Source organism: Zingiber officinale, chromosome 4A (genome assembly GCF_018446385.1).
Source record: "Zingiber officinale cultivar Zhangliang chromosome 4A, Zo_v1.1, whole genome shotgun sequence".
Lineage (NCBI taxonomy): Eukaryota > Viridiplantae > Streptophyta > Magnoliopsida > Zingiberales > Zingiberaceae > Zingiber > Zingiber officinale.
Window position 1 is genome coordinate 25,045,851 of NC_055992.1, and position 20,247 is coordinate 25,066,097.

At 36.2% G+C, this 20,247-nt stretch overlaps 1 protein-coding gene across 4 annotated transcripts in view; it reads left to right on the forward strand.

The window, feature by feature from the left end:
- LOC121969732 (ATP-dependent Clp protease ATP-binding subunit CLPT1, chloroplastic-like) overlaps positions 1-14,976 on the forward strand; it is a 29,793-nt gene extending 14,817 nt beyond the window's left edge. The window contains exons 4-7 of one of the 4 annotated variants that reach the window (XR_006108629.1): positions 6,732-6,911; positions 14,196-14,326; positions 14,403-14,535; positions 14,624-14,976. Coding sequence is in view for 2 of the 4 variants with exons in the window: in XM_042519954.1 (XP_042375888.1) it covers positions 6,732-6,911; positions 14,196-14,326; positions 14,403-14,435 (344 nt within the window). In the remaining 2 variants the exon portion in view is untranslated. Of the gene's footprint in view, positions 1-6,731; positions 6,912-14,195; positions 14,327-14,402 lie in introns of all 4 variants that reach the window. The other 3 variants (XR_006108630.1, XM_042519954.1, XM_042519956.1) reach the window with 3 other exon arrangements.
- The last annotated feature ends 5,271 nt before the right edge of the window (positions 14,977-20,247 follow it).

Sequence of the window (20,247 nt, forward strand, 5' to 3'; positions counted from 1 at the left end):
ATATGCATTTCAGCCGACCATAACATTCATACATATCCCCTTTTCCATTCATCATCTGTCTGTATAAGCAACCGTGTAGCCAATTTTTAGAGCATCAATCTATCAGCTTGGCCTTTGCCCTGTGGTAGTGAAAACCAATATAAAGGCCTTTTAAATACAGACTTTCTGAAAGTTACTTTTTCTTTTCCATTCAATAGGGGGTTGTAGTTAATAGGTGACGGTCTGCATGATCCACACCATTTACTTTTTTTCTTATATTTTCCATCTTTTATTGTTTGGTGCAAAGCCTATATATATATGAGGTAGGTTTTAAGTTCTTATCAGATCCTTTGTCCCTTCTCTCCTATTCTCCTCTTTCCTATCTTTCTCTCATCTCTTACATTTCTTCGTTTGGCCTCCTTTTTGTCTATCTCATTGTTCCTCGAAGCGCCACTTTGTGCCAATTGTTTCTCGTTAATTCTGAAGTCTTTGGCAAAGAAGTGCAACTCTCTTTTGTGAACCCTTGGGCACACAAGTGAAACTCACTTTTGCTCTTTATGTCCACACCCTTCACAAAATGCCACTATCTTGTCACCCTTTATCAAATCCTTCTACTATCCCCATGATATTCTCGATCATTACACCTAATTGTTGCCTTCAACCACCCTTCCCCACTAATCATCATGCACTTCAAATTCGTCCTTGCTTTCACCATTCCTCATCCATGATCCTCTTGCACTCATCAAAATTCATTGCACTCACCACCCCACCTCCATAGAATAGCAACCCCTTTCTTTGATCTATGTTGCATGGATATGAGTACGGGTATGGTATCGGACACCACACGGATATGACAATACAAAAATATAAGACATGATACGGCTAGGACACGGTGATTATTAAAAAATATAAAAATATTATATATATATATATATATATTAAAAATCCTAGAATAAAAATCCATATTATATCAACTATAATATCCGTTACAAACAAAAAGTACACATAACAAAATATAAAACACTAAATCCATTTTAAACAAGTAAAAAAAAATTAAACATCCATATCGGTCTCATCACCAACACCGCCTTCATTAGTAATTAATTAATTTATTAATAAAGCCTCAAATTTATTATTTTTCAATTTAACCCTTGAACTTTTAATTTTTTGCAATTGAACCAAATGTATCCCGAAACGTGTCTCATCCATGTCCTAGCCGTATCCAACTGGTCAAACTTTAAAAAAGTCAATGACATGGTTTTTGCCATATCCAACATGCGTATTTGCGTGTCGTGTCCGTGTCTGACACTTAAAAACAAAAAAAATTTGGAGTGTCCATGCTACACAATCTTTGATCCTCTATTTCCTTGTTAGTTTTTTCCAATCCACTTCTTCCAATCTTGCAATTGGTCATAGTCTTTTCTAAAATGCCACTGTCTTCCACTTTCACTAAATCCCGTTACCATTCCTATGATCTCACAATTGCCCCATCATCACTCCTAATGGCTGCCACCAACCACTCTTCCTCGCCCGTCAACACACAACACAAACTCCTTCATGTATTCATCATTCTCCATCCATGCTGTCTTCACTATTTGTTGCACCCATCACCCCACCTCCATAGTGCTGCAACATTCTATGTTTGTGAGCAAGACCAATACTGTAATATAACCATGCCTCCCTTGATGGGCTGATTCAGTTTCCTTTTTTTTCGGACTGGCTGGTCCACTCCATTTCTGAGAACTACGCCCCAGTTCCTTTAGAATGTGGCAAGAGGTAGAACTCTTCTCATATCATGGAGGCACAGGAAGTCGAGCTCAGTTATTCATTTCCCCCTTTTGTGTTTTTAAAATGTTTTTCTTTTCTATAATTACGTTCTCTCTCTCTCTCTGTGCGTGTGTATTCAATGGTACTTATTATCATTTATTGTAGGCTGATACAAGTTGTGAACTTGTGATCTGAAGCCCCCATTGGGCATTACACTGCCCCTGTGAAGAGCATCTAACATCTTGCCCTAAAAGACTTCATTCCTTGAATCCCCATTTAACCATGTATTCAGAGCTGATGGCAAATCTTGATCAAGTTAACTGAGTCCCTTGTGTCCGACAAGAATGGGGTGAATTGCCCTGCAAAATATAAAACAAACAAACACCTTTCTCGATCTTATAGCTTCATTAAAACACTTGTACAAAAAGAAACTAATTAAAAAGAGAAAGAGGAGACAAATCTTTTTACTTGGTTTGCAATCAGAAGATTGCTAGTCTAAGATTTTGAAAGCTCACTATCAAATCTCCTTCGAGCGAAGAAGCCTTTTACAACAGTTAAAACACTAGATCACAAAGTAGAACAGAAAAGAAGCTTGTTTTCAAGTGTTGTTCTGACTACTAAGATCAGGGCTGTATTTATAACGTTGATCCGGTTGTTTGGAAGGTTTCCGAATGCCTAGGTGTGGATAAAATTTTATCCATGACGTAATGGATCGCAACAGCTGGCGTTTCGATAAGATTTCTGGTCCGGGCGCGTAGACCACGGATTGGGCTGAACCAGCCCTCAACCAAGGCGCAAGCCTAGGCATCCGGAGTCCGAGTGCCCGGAATAGCTACGGGCTCCCAGACCAGAGTCAACTCCGTGTTGACTTTCTGTCCGGGTCTTCCACTCCGGCTCCGCTCGCTTGGGTGATTTTTGCTATTCGGAAAAGAATTCACCCGAACCCATTTTCCGGCCTTCTTGAGCAAGCTTCCACTCCGACTTCTCGTTTCTCGGAAATGCCGCGTGCTTCCTTCTTGTCTGCCAGGGTACTCTTCCACAGCTCCTCGTCCTCGGATGTACCGAGCCCGTCGACTCTCTCCCATGCCGTCCTTCTTGCTAGCTGCGTTTTTCCCTCGACCTCTTGTGCTCTTAAGTTCCTGCACACTCAGACACAGAGCATCAAAACATAATATGACCTAATTTGACTTGGTTGATCACATCAAAACTACTACGGGGTACATATAATCTTCTATTTTTTTATGTGAACAACCCAAGTTAAGTTACGGTAAACTAAAAACAAATAACAGGAAAATAGCAAGTATAAATTTTGTAATTAAAAAGATGTGCAAAAATCAAGATGTCCCCCTAAACTTAACCTTTACTTCTCCCTCTTTGATCATATTAAAAATAGTGGATATGCCATGAAAGTAACTTGAAATATATTTAAAACAAAGTCTAAGGGATAAAAATATAGTGACTAGTATCCAGAAAAATTATCAAGTTTAAATTTTGAAAATATGGATTTTTACTATTTATAAACAATTTCTGGAAAAAATAATTTTAGAATTATGTTTAATTGTTCAAAAATTAATTTTTTTTTGCAACAGGTAGGCAGATATATCCAAAGCTGTGATAAATTTTTTATGAAATTATGGATTTGATTTAAGCAATAATAATTTATCTTCTACAAAAAGTTAAATTTTCCAAAAAAATGTTTAAAAATAGTTTCCAGGATCAACAAAATCATGAAAATTTTTCTGAAAAATGTAATAAAGCAAGTATTTTTACAATTTTTTTTTCGAAAATTGAACGAAAATCAAATTTGTAATATTCTAAATATGATTTTTGTAGAAAAAATCATAGAAAAATAATACAACGATCAAAAAATTCGAAATTTTTTTTTTGATTGATAAGATAAGAGTTCACAGAAAAATGAAGTTTGTAAAAATTACTTTGCGAATTATTTTTAAATTGAAAAACATAATTTTTGTTAAAAAAATTCATAAAAAATAATTTAACGGTTAGAAAAATTTAAAATTTTTCCTGCAGTTAAGTGATAAAATTCTCTTTCTCGAAAAAATTTAATTTTAATTGATTTCTAACAGAAATCATGCAAAGCAATTTATTTGAAGATATTAGATAATTAAAAAAACTTTAATTCAATTTAAAAATAAGGTATGCATAAAAATTTAATCTAAGCATGATTTTGAAATTCAATATAGGTTCCTATCCACTGGATTAATAAGAAATTTTTTCGAAATACATTTTAGTGATAATTTTCTGATTTGATTCTTATGATATCTAAGATGCCAATTGAGTCCTTGAGAATTTCTAAAATTTAAATGAATAACATTTAGACATGTAGAATTTTTCAAATTTTGTGTTTATTCTTTTAAATTTTCATTTTCTATATTTAGTTTGTCGAAATCTTCTAATTGACAAAATGTTGCTAAGGTTCCTTTGAACTTGTTATTTTCTTTTAATAATCTTTTGTTATCATTTTCTAATTGACATGAAGTTTTAGACAAGATTTTTATAAACTTGTACAACTGGTTAGGAGACCGTACCTGGCTTACCTCGTCGATCCCTTGATCTAAAGCTCCTCCTGTAGTGTTGCTTCCTTCTAACGTTATTCCCCCTTCATCGATGCTCTCGATGCTCATTGCGGATGAGTTTGCTTCGTCTTCTTCTTCTTGATGACTTGCCATCAGCGCAAGTCTAGCGTGTGCTTCAATCTCTGACTCTGATGACATTTCGTCCCACGTCACCTTTAGGTTTCATGCTTTGTCTGGATCGGCTTTTTGTTCTTCTCCTTGTTTTTTAATTTTGGACAGTTGTCTTTGACGTGACCTTTTCATTGCAGTGGTAGCATCTTACTTTTCTTTTCCTTCTTTTACCCTGCACTTGATTAAACTTATTAGTTTTTAAAAAACTTTTGAACTTCCTTACCATGAATGTCGTTTCGTCATTATCGAGTGAAGTTTTGGATTCTGGTTCATCCATTTTTGCCTTTGGGGCAATGTTCTGTTTTGTCTTCGTTTTTAGATCTGCATATCTAGATTCGTGAATTTCAAATGTTGAAAACAATTCTTCTAAATTACTTACCTCTAAGTCCTATGCATCTACTAAGGTTGCCCATTCAGGAGTCCTAGGAAATGTGTTAAGCGCGTACCTTAGCGAATCTCGGTTCTTCCAACCGGAGGTTGCTGATCTGGTTCCGGAGTAGGTTTCGTCTCGCGAGTTTTGCCTTCGAGGTTCCTTCGTGTAGTTCCAAGAATTTATCCCAGAACTCTTTGGCTGACTCGTAGGTTCCAATCCGATTGACTTCTTGTGGCGGTAATACATTCAACAGATGGAATTCTGCCTTGTCGTTTGCCACAGAGTCAGCTTGCTCCTTTTTAATCCACTGATGTTATTCTTTGTCCTTTGGTGCTACAAAACCATACTTCATAATAATTAATAATTCAAAATCCATTTTGAAGAATACCTCCATCTTCTTTTTCTAGTTTGCGAACTCCCCTCGAACTACGATGGGTAGATGCTTGGTCCGACCATCGTCTTCTGTGCTTCGGTCGACGGTTAGTCCTTCTGAAACGGTTGGACTCTGATACCACTTGTAGGTCCCTTATGGTCGGCAGGAGGGGATGAATTGTCCTGCAAAATATAAAACAAACAAACACCTTTCTCGATCTTATAGCTTGATTAAAACACTTGTACAAAAAGAAACTAATTAAAATGAGAAAGAAGAGGCAAATCTTTTTACTTAGTTTGTAATCAAAAGATTGTTAGTCCAAGATGTTGAAAGCTCATTGTCAAGTCTCATTCGCGCAGAGAAACCTCTTACAACAGTTAAAGCACTAGATCACAAAGTAGAACAGCAAAGAAGATTGTTTTCAAGTGTTGTTTTGACTACTAAGATCAAGGCTGTATTTATAACACTGATCCGGGCACTTGGAAGGGTTCTAGGCGCCTGGGTGTGGATAAAATTTTATCCACGATGCAATGGATCGCAACAACTAGCGTTTTGATAAGATTTATAGTCTGGGTGGGTCTGGGCGCCCAAACCGGGCTGAACCAAGCCCTCGACCAGGGCGCGAGCCCGGGGCGCCCTGGCTGCCCCGGGGTCCAAGCGCCCGGAATAGCTCTGGATGCCCGGACCAGAGTCAACTCCCTCTGTCTTTGCTCGTTTGGGTGATTTCTGCCATTCAAAATAGGGCTCATCCATAATCTATTTTCCGACCTTCTCCTCGAGCAAGTTTCTACTCTGACTTCTCGTCCCTTGGAAATGCCACGCACTTTCTTCTCGTCCGCCAGTGTACTCTTCTGTAGCTCCTCATCCCTCGGAAGCACCGAGTCCGTTGACTCTCTCCCGTGTCATCCTTCTTGCTGGCTGTGTCTTTCGCTCGACCTTCTGTGCTCCTAAGTTCCTGCACACTCAGACACAGGGCATCAAAACACAACAGGACCTAACTTGACTTGGTTGATTACATCAAAATTACTATGGGGTATTTACAGAAACTAAGTTGTCTATAATCAGTGAATTTAAATCATTTTTCAACCAAAAAAATCCTCAAGTTAATAACATGGTATAATAAATTTTCAAAAGATTGTAAGTATTTGATAAATCATGTGTTTCAACTAAATTAAACTATTTAAGTAATTAAAGATGCCTTAAAGAAATAAATTAAATTATTTTTTATGCATACTTCTAAATTTTCAGTCACTTGTGTAGGTTTAATGTAGTGGAATCCTATTGTAATTTGTTTCTTTGTGAGTTTGCTCTGAGAGCTTCTAAAATGGGGCTTACAAATGATCCTGTAGTTTGTGGAACTTTAAAATCAGCTAGAAAGAAATATTTTTCAGGATGGCTATAGTCTCAACTTTTGGCTGCTTTTGTACAGCTTGATTGTTATTTCTCATCTGATGATATATTAATAAATGACATTTTGATATTGAAAATTTGGGCTTTTTGGTTACAGCAGTGCTTGCTTGATCTATTTCAGGAACAAGTGAAGCAGCAAAATTTTTACGGGCAAATGGGATTACAATTTTTAATGTGCGTGACGAAACTGTGAAAGTACTAGGCAAATCAAACATGAATTTTTTCAGTCCAGAATTTCCTCCCTTGACCAAACCAGCACAAAGGGCACTAGATTGGGCTGTTGATGAGCAACTGAAATCAGGTAAGTTACTATGAACTAGTACTTATTAACTTGTCTAGATTGAATAGCAGTGAACAAATTTTCAAACCCTCATCTAGTGCAACATATCTTTATATGTGCATTAGACAAGAAATTATCCTGCAATTGCTAAAGCATTCCTGTGATTAATTTAATCCACATATTATTCTTCGCGTTGGGGAATGACTTTAAACTAGACCATCAACCAACATAGCATGCACGCCTACACTAATGCAGAAAAGAAACATAAAAAACATTGCTTATCTGACTTCCATCATGACTTAAATTGTCTAGGCAAATATCAAAATACCATTATATTTTTTATGTTACTTCATCAAAATTACAATATTCTAGTCAATGAAAAATATAGAAAATGGCATTTATATTTTCAATGTAGTCTACTTCAATTATTAGTAAGAATGCATGTATGATGCTGGTGTTTCTGTTTTAACTAGTGCAATGTCAGACGCTTCATAAGTGAAAATGTCTTTCTTCTCAGAACAATTGTTTTACTTCAATAAATTTGTCTGATTTGGAGATAGGCATGCACAGGAGTTAATGCAGACGGATCTTACTTTCTTGCCCAGACAACATAAACTAAATGTGATCATACCATAGCTCTGCAACCATAATACTAGTTTTTTCTTCTGATGACAAAAGAAAAAAAAAAAGTAAGAGACTAGTCTCATAAATTCTTCCAGATGAAGGAAGATGCAGCAGATTCGAGATATGCCTCTAAACCTAAAGAACTCTGATATGATGGTCACTGTACACATGATCGGAAAATTTATCTTTGAAGGTTTGAAAGAGGTGGTTACTTCAAACAGGGTTGCAATAAGTGGCGTTTATTGCCATCCAATGCAATTGAACTACTAGTGCGGAGGGCAGCAGGGTGCTGCAGTGAGAAAAAGAGAGAGAGAGAAATCAAGAAGGGAGATAACATGATACAACAAAGAAAGGGGCTGCTGTGGAAACACACCGAACAATGTGGAGTGAGCAAAGTTAGGCAGCGTTAGGCTTAAGAGAGAGGTTGGTTCAAAATTTATGACATTGCATTTTAGGGATTCAAAATAGTGTTTTGAGTTTTGTCCTGTCTGATTCCATACTTCCATGCATGAGGACCAAGGGTCATAATTGGCCTAGATCACTGATCTTGTGGACCTGACAATCCAGGTCACAAACTTGTTTGTTCTTCATAAATGCCCCTTGAGAATTCTAGATCACATATCTTGATCTAGGATAGTAAACTTGTTGTCATTATGGAAGAGCTTTTGTGGAGGAAAGGTAAATTACCACAAAACTGGGATTGCATTGATCTTTGGATAATGACCCTGTCATCATTATATAAAGAAGAAAGTATGGATTTCTTTCCGAGAGCTTTTGTGGTGGAAAAGTTATTGGGAAGCTAGGAATATGTTGTCTATCAGATTGCAGGGGCCATGTTCAATTATCCATGTACCTTCCATATTATTGTCCCTTTAAACATGTGAGAGGTATTATTATTATTATTATTATTTTGAAAATATGGTTTAGTTTTATGAGTGATTAGTTGTGTGTAAGGGGTTGTCTCACATTGCAGGTTTATGGTTTATTGGTCCTATATATACCATGTAATAAGCGTCTGTTACTAAGAGAACAACAATCAATAGAGTATTATTTCTACATGGTCCCTCTTCTAGGTTTGGGGTTTTCTATTTTCCAGCTCTCCATGGACCTCTCTTTAGTCCAAATATGCCCTAATCCTCCCTCATGATTCAACATCACCACAGATTTTGTTCATCAATGCTGCCAAATTTGAAACTGCACACACATCTAGGCAAAGTTCCATGCCAGTCATCTCACATGCTGACAATTCTTGGTACCTCTCATCTTCTATTCCTATAGTGGCCGTACAACTGCTTCTATCTCATGTCTAGGCATCTAATTGTGTCCAATTACACACTGCTTCCCTTTGTTAAGAGGTAGAAGAACCCCACCGCTCAAGAACTCATGCCACTTCCCACTATATACTACTTTGTACAACTGTAGAATTCATGCACAATCCTCACTGCTCTCCTGTATTACGTCCTATTCAACTCCTCTCAACATCCAAGCACTGAACTAGGGACAGGTGCCAAATCAATTCCTCTTCAGCTACATGCTACAACCTTTCTTCTACTGATCGTGGGATGTCATATGTCCATCTTGTCCCTCCCATGAGCAAGCAGTCAATACCAGCTTCTCTCCTGTGCTGAACTTCAGCACTAGACCTGACCTCGGGCTGGGTTTGGCCCGGACCCGGCCCGGGCCTGTAATCGAGTCAACGGGCCGGTTGCCTGTTGACTCGGTTCGTTGGGTCGAACCGGAACTGGCCCGACAAGTTACCGGGTCGGTTCTGGTTCCGTTGGTGCAAAACCGGCGGACCACCGGTTAATCGCCGGTTCAACATTTGTTTTTTTTTGGACCGGCTTGAACCGCCGGTTAACTGGCGGTCCATAGCCGTTGGAACCGCCGATTAACCGGGGGGGGGGGTGGGTTTGGGTATTTTTTTCAATGGTTAGGATCATTTGACCGTTTTTTGATCAATGACTATTATTTAGTGTCCGTCACTATCAAAACTCTATAAATAGAAAGCTTATTTCATCATTTTCACACACATCTTCTCTACTCTTAATCTCAATTTCGTATTCTCTACACGCTTTCGTTTCTAATTTTCAATTACAATGGAAGGAGGCCGCGGAGGTGCGTCATCTCGAGTTTGGAAGGGAAAGGAAATAATGAATCCGTGGGAGGAGGACCCCAACATTCAATCCACCGATGATGAGATCGAGCATCTTCCGAATCCGACACACGAAACATAAGGAAGTATCGATGCAATTACTTCTAAGGTTCGGGAACTTCCTTCTCTAAAGTCTTCTATTTTCACTAAATATTTTGAGAAGGTCACTCTTCCGTCGGGAGAAATGCGTGCAAAATGTAAGCACTGCAATGCTTCCTACAAATTCCAAGCCGGCGGCGGCTATGGGTCTTTGAAACGACATGTAGAAACAAAGCACCCGACGGAATTTGGACTCGACCGTTCTCAAACACAATTATCAAGACTTTCTTCAACTAGCGGTAGTACCGATTCCGGTTTATTTTTATATTCGGATAATAAATTAAAAAAATCATTATCTAAATTTGTTTCTGTAGAACATCTTTCTTTTAGTTTTGAATCTAAATGCACATTTGAAGATTTTTGTAAAGAATCTCTTAATCCATGTGCTAAACGTGTTCCTAGAACTACACTTACTACAATTAAAAAATTAGTAAAACAAGGAAAAAAGAATTTAATTGATGAATTTAGTAAATTAGATAATAAAGTTTCTTTATGTTCCGATATTTGGAGTGATCATTGGCAAACACATTCGTATATGAGTGTGACTTGCCATTGGATCGATAACTCTTGGAACCTCCAAAAAAGATTGTTAGCTTATAGAGTTTTTGATGAATCACATAATGCTCATAACATCGCACAATTATTATGTTTAATTTTAGAAGGATATGACTTTAACTCATAAAATATTTTCAATATCATTAGATAATGCTAGTTCCAATACCGCTTGTATAGATGATCTAAAATTTGTTTGTCAACCTATTATTGGCGGTTTATTTTTTCATATTCGTTATGTATGCCATGTTTTAAATTTATGTGTTCAAGATGGTTTAAAAATTTTAGAAAGTTATATTAAACCAATTAGAATTGCAATTTCTTATTTATGGTCCCATCCATCTATAATGAAACAATGGGGTAGGTTTTGTAAAACTAATGGAATGAGACCTAAAAAATTTTCATGTGATGTACCAACACGTTGGAATTCAACATACTAATTATTACAAGATTCATTTGAATACAAAGAATTATTATGTTCATTTTTTGCACAAAATACTAATACTAATATATATTTATTTTCACGACAATGGAATATTTGTAGTAGTATTTGTGAAATTTTAAAAGTATTTAATGATGCAACCGAACAACTTTCCGGTGTTTATTATCCCACTGCTCAATTAGTTTTAGAAAATTTTTCTAATATAGTATTTGTTTTAAATGAACATATTAATAATGAATCTTTATCTCCTTGCATCTTAGCTATGAAAACTAAATGAGAAAAATATTTTTATTTTATTTTTGAAATTTATTTAATTACATTTACTTTAGATCCTAGATTTAAATTAGAAGTTTTACAAGAAATGTTAACTTTATATTACGACGCTTTAATTCCAATTAAAGATTCTTCTTCTTCTGATCCAGTCAATATTATATATAATATTAGAATTTATTTATATGATATTTATAATCAATATTATGCAAAATATGGAACACAAATTAATATTTCTGAAATACAACAAACTACTAGTAGTAATTTAAAACTTACAAAAGCATAACTTTTATTAAAAGAACGGACAAAACGTCCACGAGGATCCTCAAGTTCCACACAGGAACTTGAGAATTATTTTACGACTTCTTTTGATTTTAATGAAGCAGATAGCGAAAATTTCGATATCTTAAAGTGGTGGTCACAGAAGGCTCAAAGCTTTCCCGTCCTCTCCATGATCGCCGAAGAATTTTTAGTTTGTCCAGTGTCAACTGTTGCTGTGGAGCAGACGTTCAGTGTCGGCGGCAACATATTAGATGAACGACGATCAACTTGGTCTCCCGACTCATTGGAAGCCCAAGCATTACTGGACGATTGAATCAGAGCGGAGAAAAGAATCCAAGGAATGCAACTTTCAGATGACGAAGTTAAAGATTTTGATACTGAAGGAACGAATACGACAGGAACGGAAAATGGAAGTGAGTGAAAATATAAAAGAATAAAAATGTAAAAGATCTATGTGAGCTTTGATTCCCCTAAGGGGATACGTAGGCAACTTAAATAAGTGCAAATCCTTTTTTTCCAATAAATTTTAATTTGTAATTTGTAATTTGTATTTTTTAATGATTAATTTATAATTTATAATTTATAATTTTTTTAACATAATAGTCTTGAACCGTGGCGAACCGTGAACCGACGGTTCCGAACCGTGAACCGTAACCGTCTTGGACGGTTAAGGTTAAGGGTCGACCTGCCTGGAACCGTCGAACCGACGGTTCCGAACCGTGGTCAGGTCTATTCAGCACTCAATTCTTCTGTTGTCATCATCCCAGACAAAGTAGATCTTACTTGAGCTTGTCATTGATATGCATTTCTACTGCTGTCCTTTTTGGTGTTTGTCAAGAGATCCTGATGGACACAAACCATCTGCTTCACCACTTCGGTTGCTGCAGTGTCATGACATATACCTCATTGGCTGCATTCACTGCCGCAGAAACAACAACTCCTCTGTCTAGGAAGGTATTTTCCATCATTGTCCACCATATATGGCTTTCATCTTACACTGTATCTGATGAACGTCTCCACAGCTCTTCTCCTTCGTAGCTCTAGATATGTTCTCTAAATCAATTATTTTGCAAGTGGATTACAAGCTGTTGTTTTCTTTTGGTTTCATCTCAAAATCTCTTGGATCATCTTGACAACTTGTGAAGGCCAGAACCATGTTCATTCTTTTGAAGAAAATGCCTTGTTCTCAGCCTGTTATGTTCAATATGCTGTTCATCTTCCCTCCATTTCTGATCGGCTTCTCCTTTATGCACTTTTGTGTCCCATGAGGCATTATCGTCTTAGTCAATCCTAAGATTCTTGTTGAGTTCTTTTCTTCTCCCCTTTCATATGTTTGTTTGTGTTGCCAATGCTTCCGCTTTAGGAGAAGCCCTCTAGAGAGTCTCGTGGGTCTTATCTCATCAATGGGTTGATCAGATGTCAAAGGAATTGACACCTACTTGTTTTTTCATGCCTTAGTTTTACTTTTGTTTTGTGATTTCCTTTTTCTTGGTTTTGCACAACAAGTTGGACACATTGTATCCATCCTCTACTTTGAGAGTATTAATGATTTGTTACATATAGTGGTTGTCATTAGGTATGGAGTTGGTTTAGTCTCAGATTTTGATGTTTTAGGTTCAAGATTTTGGTTACCATATAATAGGTGTCTCTTACCCAGAGAACAATAAATACATTTTATCTGCACCTCTTTAAACAAAACAAATAACTCGCAATTTCTGGAGAACAGGGAAGCATCTTTGCATTAAACATATTTCTATTTTTGAAAAATGTCATTCAATTCACTGCTCTTGCTCATTTCGCAGGTTATAACATTCTCAATTATGGTTCCGAAGACCAATAAATTTGTGTTACCAAATTGTTGTGTTTTGTAATTCGTTATTATGTAACAGGTGGATTTCCAACTAAATAGTGAATGTTTAGATATGAATGATCTCTAAAATTGAAATGCTAGTGAAAATTACTTAGATATCATATGCTTCTCCTCTTTCTTAAATAATAATGAGGTGGATTCTTCTCCTACATGTATTGAGTATACCATGCTGAATAAAGTTTTTTACTATTTTTTTGATCTTAAATATTATCAAAGTAAACATCTTTTGTAAAATATCAGCAACACCAAATCCTGCTAAGCCCAAACTTCCATTTCTCCTCCTACTCATGCCCCCTTACTTTCCCTTCCTCCAAAGGGTGGTTGTGTAACAAGAGTAGTTTTTTATTCTTTTTGTACTATTTAGTTTTGGCACATCTTGTCTTATTTTCATTTATTCTAGATATGATTGTGAAATATTGAAATGAGATTCATAGTTGTATTACTCATAGCTTCCTTGCCTACAGATAAAAAAGCTGAATTCAAAATTCTCTCATTCTAAAGCATAATTTGTGCCTTGAGGTTATAGCTAATTTGTTAGGTATCCTGTTTGGGGAGTATGTTCGTGCCTGTAGGTTATAGCTAATTTGTTAAGTATCCTGTTTGGGAAGTATGTTCGCTTGAATGAAACTCAAAAATTGATCTGAGGCCCACACAAGCAGTGGAACTCATGGTTTAATTCAATGCAAGCCGAAGACTTTCATTGGAGACATGAAACTGAAGGACATAGATTCATTGGAGACATGAAACTGAAGGACATAGCGGCTTGAGCGAAAAGCATTTTGTTGTACCAGTTCGCTTTAACTTTCGTTAATTGAGTCATAGCCATATCAGTACTTGTTTGCATCTTCCGGATGCCACTAGTTAAAAAATTTTCTGAAAAGGATGGTTTTAGCATCTGTGATTGATGATAATCAGTTTCAACATTCAGTCCTCTCTTATTTTCATTTTAAAAAAAAATTAACTATTTCATTGCCAGCTTAACAACCATGAATACTTTTTTCCTTATAATGGTAGCAGGTGAGGATGGAGAGATAACAACAGCACATATACTTCTCGGTATATGGAATGAGAAAGAATCAGCTGGTCACAAGATCTTGGCTTCCCTAGGTTTTGACGATGAAAAAGCAAGTGAAGTAGCAAAGTTTGTAAGTACCTGGATTGCTTCTTTTTGAGATACTATACTTAATGAATTACATTTGACAAGATATGGTTTGCTTTCAGGCCAAAAATGAATTTGTGATGAATTATCGGTAGTTGACTGCAGAACGGTCAAAGTTTAGCAAAGTTATCCACCTTTTATCTTCATTCGAGAAAGTTGTTTATTGTCACTTCGGCTTAATCAGCTGCTTACAAGGTTAAAATTTCTTCATGATGCTGGTCGAATGTGATTCGAGGATTTTCAATTTCCTTATGCAATGCATTCTTTGATGCATATTATTTAGGGCACGTTGAGTTAGTGAATGCCTCTCTTAATCTTACCACAATTACTATGTTAAAAGTGTCCTAATGGGATGCTGCTGAATAATAGTCTGCCGGCCTGGAAATCTCACCCGTGATCGTTCGCTTAATAACTATTCAGTGCTTAGTATGAGATTAGTTCATACATTTGTAAAGTGTCATGGTTTAGACAATTATCAACCTGCTTCGGATTCACAAATGAATGGTGCGGATCCATTTAATTCCACAGAAATGCAATAGGCTGTTTTCCTATTTTGCAGAGCCGTTGTCACTAAAATCATTAGTGTAATTACAGTGACGGTTGATTATAAGTTGATTCTGTGATTTATTTATCTTCTATATTCCGGGGTTAGATTGTGAGGGATACCTAAGATGAACTTAATAGTCTTTTACTATAATTAATGTAATTACCAACACTTATGATAGGGCATGTTCATGCATTCTCAGGGATAACGAAAATAAGGAGGGTGCTTTTAATTTTATGAACTTTATAGGTAGAAATTGAATAAAATTACCTAATGACGCTTTTTTAGGTACTAGAAGTGGTTTAAATAAGATGTCCTTAAAACTGAATATACCTAAATACTAAATATTTTGTCAAACATAGATATGTGTTTTGGAAGCTTGAATAACTAAAAAATAATAAAAAACATTTAAATTTTAGCCATACCAAGTTAATTTCAAATAGAATTATCTGGTTTTAAAAATTAGTTTTTTACGTCAGAAATTTATAATTTATATTTTAGAAATATCTAAATTGAATTGTAAAAAATTAATGACATGATATCTGATATTTTGTGATGGCTCTCTGTACTTGGGACAGAAGGAAATAAAAACTACAGAAATATTTTTATGCGGAAAAAATTATCTATTTGTAGTTTATAAAAAATATGAATTATATTCCTTTCTTTTATTTATTATGGAAAAATAGAAAAAGTTATTTTTCTTTTGTTTTTACCTAACTGGTAGATAGATTTATAAATTTATTGATGAATAATTTTTTTTAATCATTTTTACTTCCGTTCAAATCGGACAGAAAATAATTTCCTCCTTCAACGTTTTAAGCTGTAATTAACCTCATCTAACTGCGCCATGCCACGCCCTCTTTCTATCGACTAGCTCATGAGGGTGCCACGAGCGTTAAGGAAGAGGCAGCCCAGCCAGCGCAAGCAACCTTGAGGTCACTTGCAGGGCCGACGTCCCTTGCAAAGGCGAGTGCTCATGGGGCTATCGTGCCTCGCAAGGGTGAGCACTCGCGGGGCCGGTGCCCCTCACTTGGGCGAGCACTCACGAGGTCGGTGTCCCTCGCGAGGGCAAGCACTGGCGTCCCTTGTGAGGGCGAGTGCTCACGGGGCTGGTGGCCCTCATGAGGGTGAGCGCTTGTGGGGTCGGTGGGGCGAGCATTTGCGGGGGCAACGGGGCGAGCGCTCGTGGGGCTAGTGGTTCTCGCGAGGGCAAACACTCGCAGGGGACAACGGAGCGAGCGCTCGTGGGGCTAGTGGCTCTCACGAGGGCAAGCACTCGCAGGGGCCGACAGCCTTGCGAGGGTGAGCTCTTGTGATCTCCGACCGGGAGGTATTCCATCGGGGATCGAGTGACTGTGGAAGATGACCAGCAAAGAGACGTTCCTCTTCTAGCGGAGGTCACTTGTGATCAAAAGTATACGCTGCGATTCTCTTTTATTTTTATTTTTTTATTTTATTGTCTTTTCTCCCTTCTCTCCTCCTATATTCTTTGCAAATTACTTCCCTGACCGTTCTGCCCTCTATCCTTTTTGTTTTTTTTAGTTTTATTTTTAAAATTAATTTATTTAATATTTTTTTCATTCATACTTATATATTTTAAAATTCTTTTTAGTTTTAATTTTTTTAATCAATTTTATTTATTATTTTTCATTAATACTTATATATATATTTAATTTTATTTTTTAATTAATTTTGATTATTAATTTTTCATTAATAATTATATTTTAAAAATTTTATTTAATTTTTATTTAGTTTATTTTTAATTAATTTTATTTATTATTTTTTAATATTTATTTAATTTTATTTCTTTAATCAATTTTGTTTATTATTTTTTTTATCAAAATTTTTATTTTTTTTTATATAATTTTTAAATTACTCCCTTCCTGTAAATTACCTTTTAATTTTTTAATCAATTTTATTTAATTTTGACAAAATCTCTCACCCTCTTTAAATTACCCATCCTCCAACCATTGACACCTGTCAAAACACTCCCTCCATTTAAATTCGTCATTCTCCAACCATTGACACCTGCCAAAACACCCTCTCCCTTTAAATTACCTCTCTTCAACGCTTGACATATGTCAGAACCTCCTCTCCCTTTAAATTACTCCCCTTTCAACCCTTGATACATGTCAAAATCTTTCATCCCTTTAAATGACCCCCCTTCCAACCCTTGACACATGTCAAAATCTCTCATCACTTTAAATGACCCCCTTCCAACCCTTGACATATGTTAAAATCTCTCATCCGTTTAAATTATCCCACTTCCAACTCTTGACACATGTCAGAACTTCTCACTTTCTTTAAATTACCCATCCTCCAATCCTTGACACATGGCAGAACCTCCCCTCCCCTTAAATTATCTACCCTTTAACTCTTGACACATGTCAGAACCTCCCCTCCCCTTAAATTACCCACTCTTCAACTCTTGACACATGTCAGAACCTCTCCTCTCCTTAAATTACCCACCCTTCAACTCTTGACACGTGTCAAAACCTCTCCCTTTAAATCCTCCTCTTACACTTCATTTTTAGTCACTCTTCATTCACACCTCCCTTCACTGCTATCTCTCTCTCAGCCTCTCCTTCTCTCTTCCTGAAAATATGGATGACTATTTGGGTTTATTTTTAAATAGTTGGTCAATTGAGAATGATGTTCATAGTGAAGATATCTCCAACAATAGTCGCGATTATACAATCGAATTTACCACAGATCAGGTTAGTTATTATCATTGTTTTATGCATATTCATTATTTATTTTATAAGTAGAGAAATTATATTAAGATTGATAGTGCCATACTTATACATCTTTGTTATATTTTTTTATATAGATATTTAAAAGTAGAGAAGATATGATAAATTGGGTAAAGACAGTTGGTCTAAAGAATGGTATTGTAGTGGTTATTAAAAATTCTGCTAATTTAAAAGGTGGCAAGCTACCAAAGTATCATCTTATGTGTGAAAGAGGTGGAAAGTACAAACCGCCACGATATCTAGTTGATGGACAATCCTTAAAAAGAAATACTAGGACTAAAAACTGTGAATGCCCATTTGAGCTACGAGGTATACCAATACCTCCAGATGATGTGATGTGGGGTTTAAGGATTGTTTGTGGTTTTCATAATCATCAATTAGCAGAATATATTGATGGCCATGAGTATCCGAGTAGGTTAAAACCAAAAGAAAAAGAATTTGTGCTCGACATGGCCAACAACACAACACCTCGTGAAATTCTTAGTATTTTGAAGGAAAGAGACCCGTCAAACACTACAGGGATCAAAAACATTTATAATGCTATTTTCACAAATAAATCCGCTAAACGGGGCAACCTAAATTCTATTCAGTATGTCTTGGACCAATTAATCAAGAAAGAATACCTCCATAATTACCGTACAAATCCAGACACCAACGAAATCATAGATATTTTTTTGGTTCATCCAAAAAGTCTAGAGCCGTTTGTCAACTTTTCATCCGTGTTGATCATTGATGTCACATACAAGACCAATGAGTATCAGATATCACTATTGGAGGTTGTGGGTATCACATCCACAATGCGAACTTACTCACTTATGTTTGCATATCTTAGTAATGAGAAGACAGAGCAACTGACATGGGCATTAGGTACCTTAAAGAAGTGGATGGTTGAAAAGAAGACATCGTTGCCATTGATATTTGTTTCAGATCGGGATTTAGCGCTTATTAATGAAATTGAAACATGTTTTCCCAATGCACGTCACATCCTTTGTATTTGACACATAAACTAGTGCGTAATGAAGAAATGCGCCCCTATGCTTGGTCTGGAGTGGCAACATTTTTATGCATCATGACACTCACTCATTAATTCATCGACACAATGGTCTTATCAGCAGAAGTGGGATGTCATGCACAAGGAGTATCAACGATTCGAGGGTGTTCTAAATTACCTTTGGGATACATGGTTACACCCTTACAAAGAGCGGTTTGTTTCAGCATAGGTTGATACATGTATGCACCTCGGGAGCAATTCAAATCAAAGGTATAGTCACTTTATAGTTTTATTATTTAAATTTTGTTCATTATTGTAGTATTTCAATTCTTTTCAGTATTTAAACATAATGCATTTTTTATTACAGGGCAGAATCTGTACATGCGAGACTGAAGTTATATTTGGGAGATACCATGTCATCCCTACAGACAACTTTTGAAAAAATACATAAGATGTTGAGAATTCAGTTCGGGGATATTAAGAAGTCGTTCGAAAAATCTCTAAACATTCCACGCCATCAACATTTACATGATGATATTTTCTGTCAAATAAGGTGTCGGATTTCATTAGAGGCAATGAAGTTGATTTCTAGTCAGCTAAAATGTATTGAGGAAGCATCTCACCAGCTAGCCGGCAGATGCAACTGTTCTATCAAAATTGTATACGGATTGCCATGTGAGCATGATCTTACACATTACCGTTACTTTTCTATTCCAATTCCGCTTCAGAGTATCAACGCTCATTGGAGGATATTGTCAATGCACGTACATCAGTTTAATGATGAGGGAGCAGAACCTAACAGGACATCCCATGTTGTTGAGATATTAGATGGGATGGATCCACAAATGCGAGAGCATATGATAGAGAAGTTTCTTGATATGATAGATCCATCTCAAAGTACATTGCGAGCTCCTTCATACAACACAGAACATAGAGGTCGACCTACGGGTAGAGATGAGCAAAGTGGACATCGCTTATCTTCTTTCGGAGATGCATCCATTTCAGGATCTAGGGTCTCTCAACCGACTGCAACATCTCAAGGGAGAGGAAGACGTGGAAGGGGGTCGAAGGTGTTAGAGTGTATACTGAAAACCTACGCTTTTGTAAACATTTATTTTGAATAAAGAATCACATTTGGTCAAATTGTCTACATTTGTTTGTAGTTGTTCAATTAATTTATATTGTAGATAACATAGTATGTGACGTCACATACAGAAGATGATGTTATCAGTACCTTATAAATTATAAACAGTAGCTCACAACCAAAATAGAAAGGAACAAACCATTGGAAGGTCGTAGTGTAATTAGGAATTAGTTTATCTTCACTATATAATTACACTAGTACACTTAGAGTGTATTGAGTAGGACCATTAGAGGTCGTTTCTTTAATACTGACTTTATAAAGGAATAAAGACCTCAGTTATTATGGAAGTGTGTGCTCTTAATCCTGATATAATAACAAGCACATATATTTGATATTATTTCTTTAATTTATCAATGGGTGAGATTTAGTTCGATAAATCAATAAGCCCGATAAGTTGGGAAATGATATCACTTATAGTGTGTGTTGTTGATTATAGAAGGAAACTGTGTCCTAGTGATCTAGGTTGATAATGTCC